This window comes from Geospiza fortis, unplaced genomic scaffold (genome assembly GCF_000277835.1).
Source record: "Geospiza fortis unplaced genomic scaffold, GeoFor_1.0 scaffold1056, whole genome shotgun sequence".
Classification (NCBI taxonomy): Eukaryota; Metazoa; Chordata; class Aves; order Passeriformes; family Thraupidae; genus Geospiza; species Geospiza fortis.
In genome coordinates, this window is record NW_005054680.1 from 17,637 (window position 1) to 18,614 (window position 978).

Consider the following 978-nt stretch of genomic DNA (forward strand, 5'->3'; position numbering starts at 1 on the left):
GGGGTCTATGGGGTGAGTGGGGGTCTGTGGGGTGCATAACGGCCTCTGTGGGGCACTGAGAGGGTTGTGGGGTGCACGGGGCATCTATGGGGCACACGGTGGGTTATGGGGTTCACCCAGGGTCTCTGTGGGGCTCAGGGTGTGTTGTGGGGTGCACAAGGATCTATGGGGTGGGTGGGGGTCTCTGTGGGGCAGAGGGGCCTCTGTGGGGTACAGAGAGGGTTGTGGGGTGGGTGGGGATCTATGGGGTGGGTGGGGGTCTCTATGGGGCACAGGGTGGGTTGTGGGGTGCACCGGGGGCCTCTGTGGGGTGCATGGGGGTCTGTGGGGTCACAAGGATTCTATGGGGCACACATGGGATCTCTGTGGGGTGCACAGGGGTCTATGGGGTGCACAGGGGATCTATGGGGTACAGGGGTCTATGGGGTGGGTGGAGGTCTCTGTGGGGTGCACGGGGGGGTCTGTGGGGCTTATGGGGTCACAGGGATTTTATGGGGGGCACAGGGGTTCTGTGGGTCTCACAGGACCTATGGGGTGCACGCGAAGGCTGTGGGGCTTATGGGGTCACGGCGATTCTATGGGGCGCACATAGGTTCTCTGGGGGGCACAGGGGTCTGTGGGGTGCTTGGGAGTCTCTCTGGGGCACAGGGGATCTGTGGGGTGCACGGGACGGCTGTGGGTTCTACGGGGGGTACAGGGGTCTGTGGGTCGCACGGGATCTGTGGGGTGCACGCGAAGGCTGTGGGGTCACAGGGCTTCTATGGGGCACGCACGGTGTTTACGGGGTCACGGCGATTCTATGGGGTGCACACGGGGTTTGTGGGGTCGTGGCGATTCTATGGGGGGCACAGGGGGTCTGTGGGGGGCACGGGGGTCTCTGTGGGGTGCAGCCCCTCACGCCCCATGCCCCCCCAGATCCCTCCATCCGACCCACCCGACCTACGGACTGCAGGTGAGGGCGGGGATCTGTGCTGGGGG

The 978-nt window shown here is 65.1% G+C and overlaps 1 protein-coding gene across 1 annotated transcript in view; it reads left to right on the plus strand.

Annotated features, from left to right (window-relative positions):
* The first annotated feature begins 7 nt into the window (after positions 1–7).
* LOC102044267 (myosin-6-like) overlaps positions 8–978 on the plus strand; it is a 23,231-nt gene continuing 22,260 nt past the window's right edge. Inside the window, exons 1-2 of the mRNA XM_031065099.1 lie at positions 8–12; positions 916–952. Of these exons, the coding sequence (XP_030920959.1) occupies positions 8–12; positions 916–952 (42 nt within the window). The remainder of the gene's footprint in view (positions 13–915; positions 953–978) is intronic.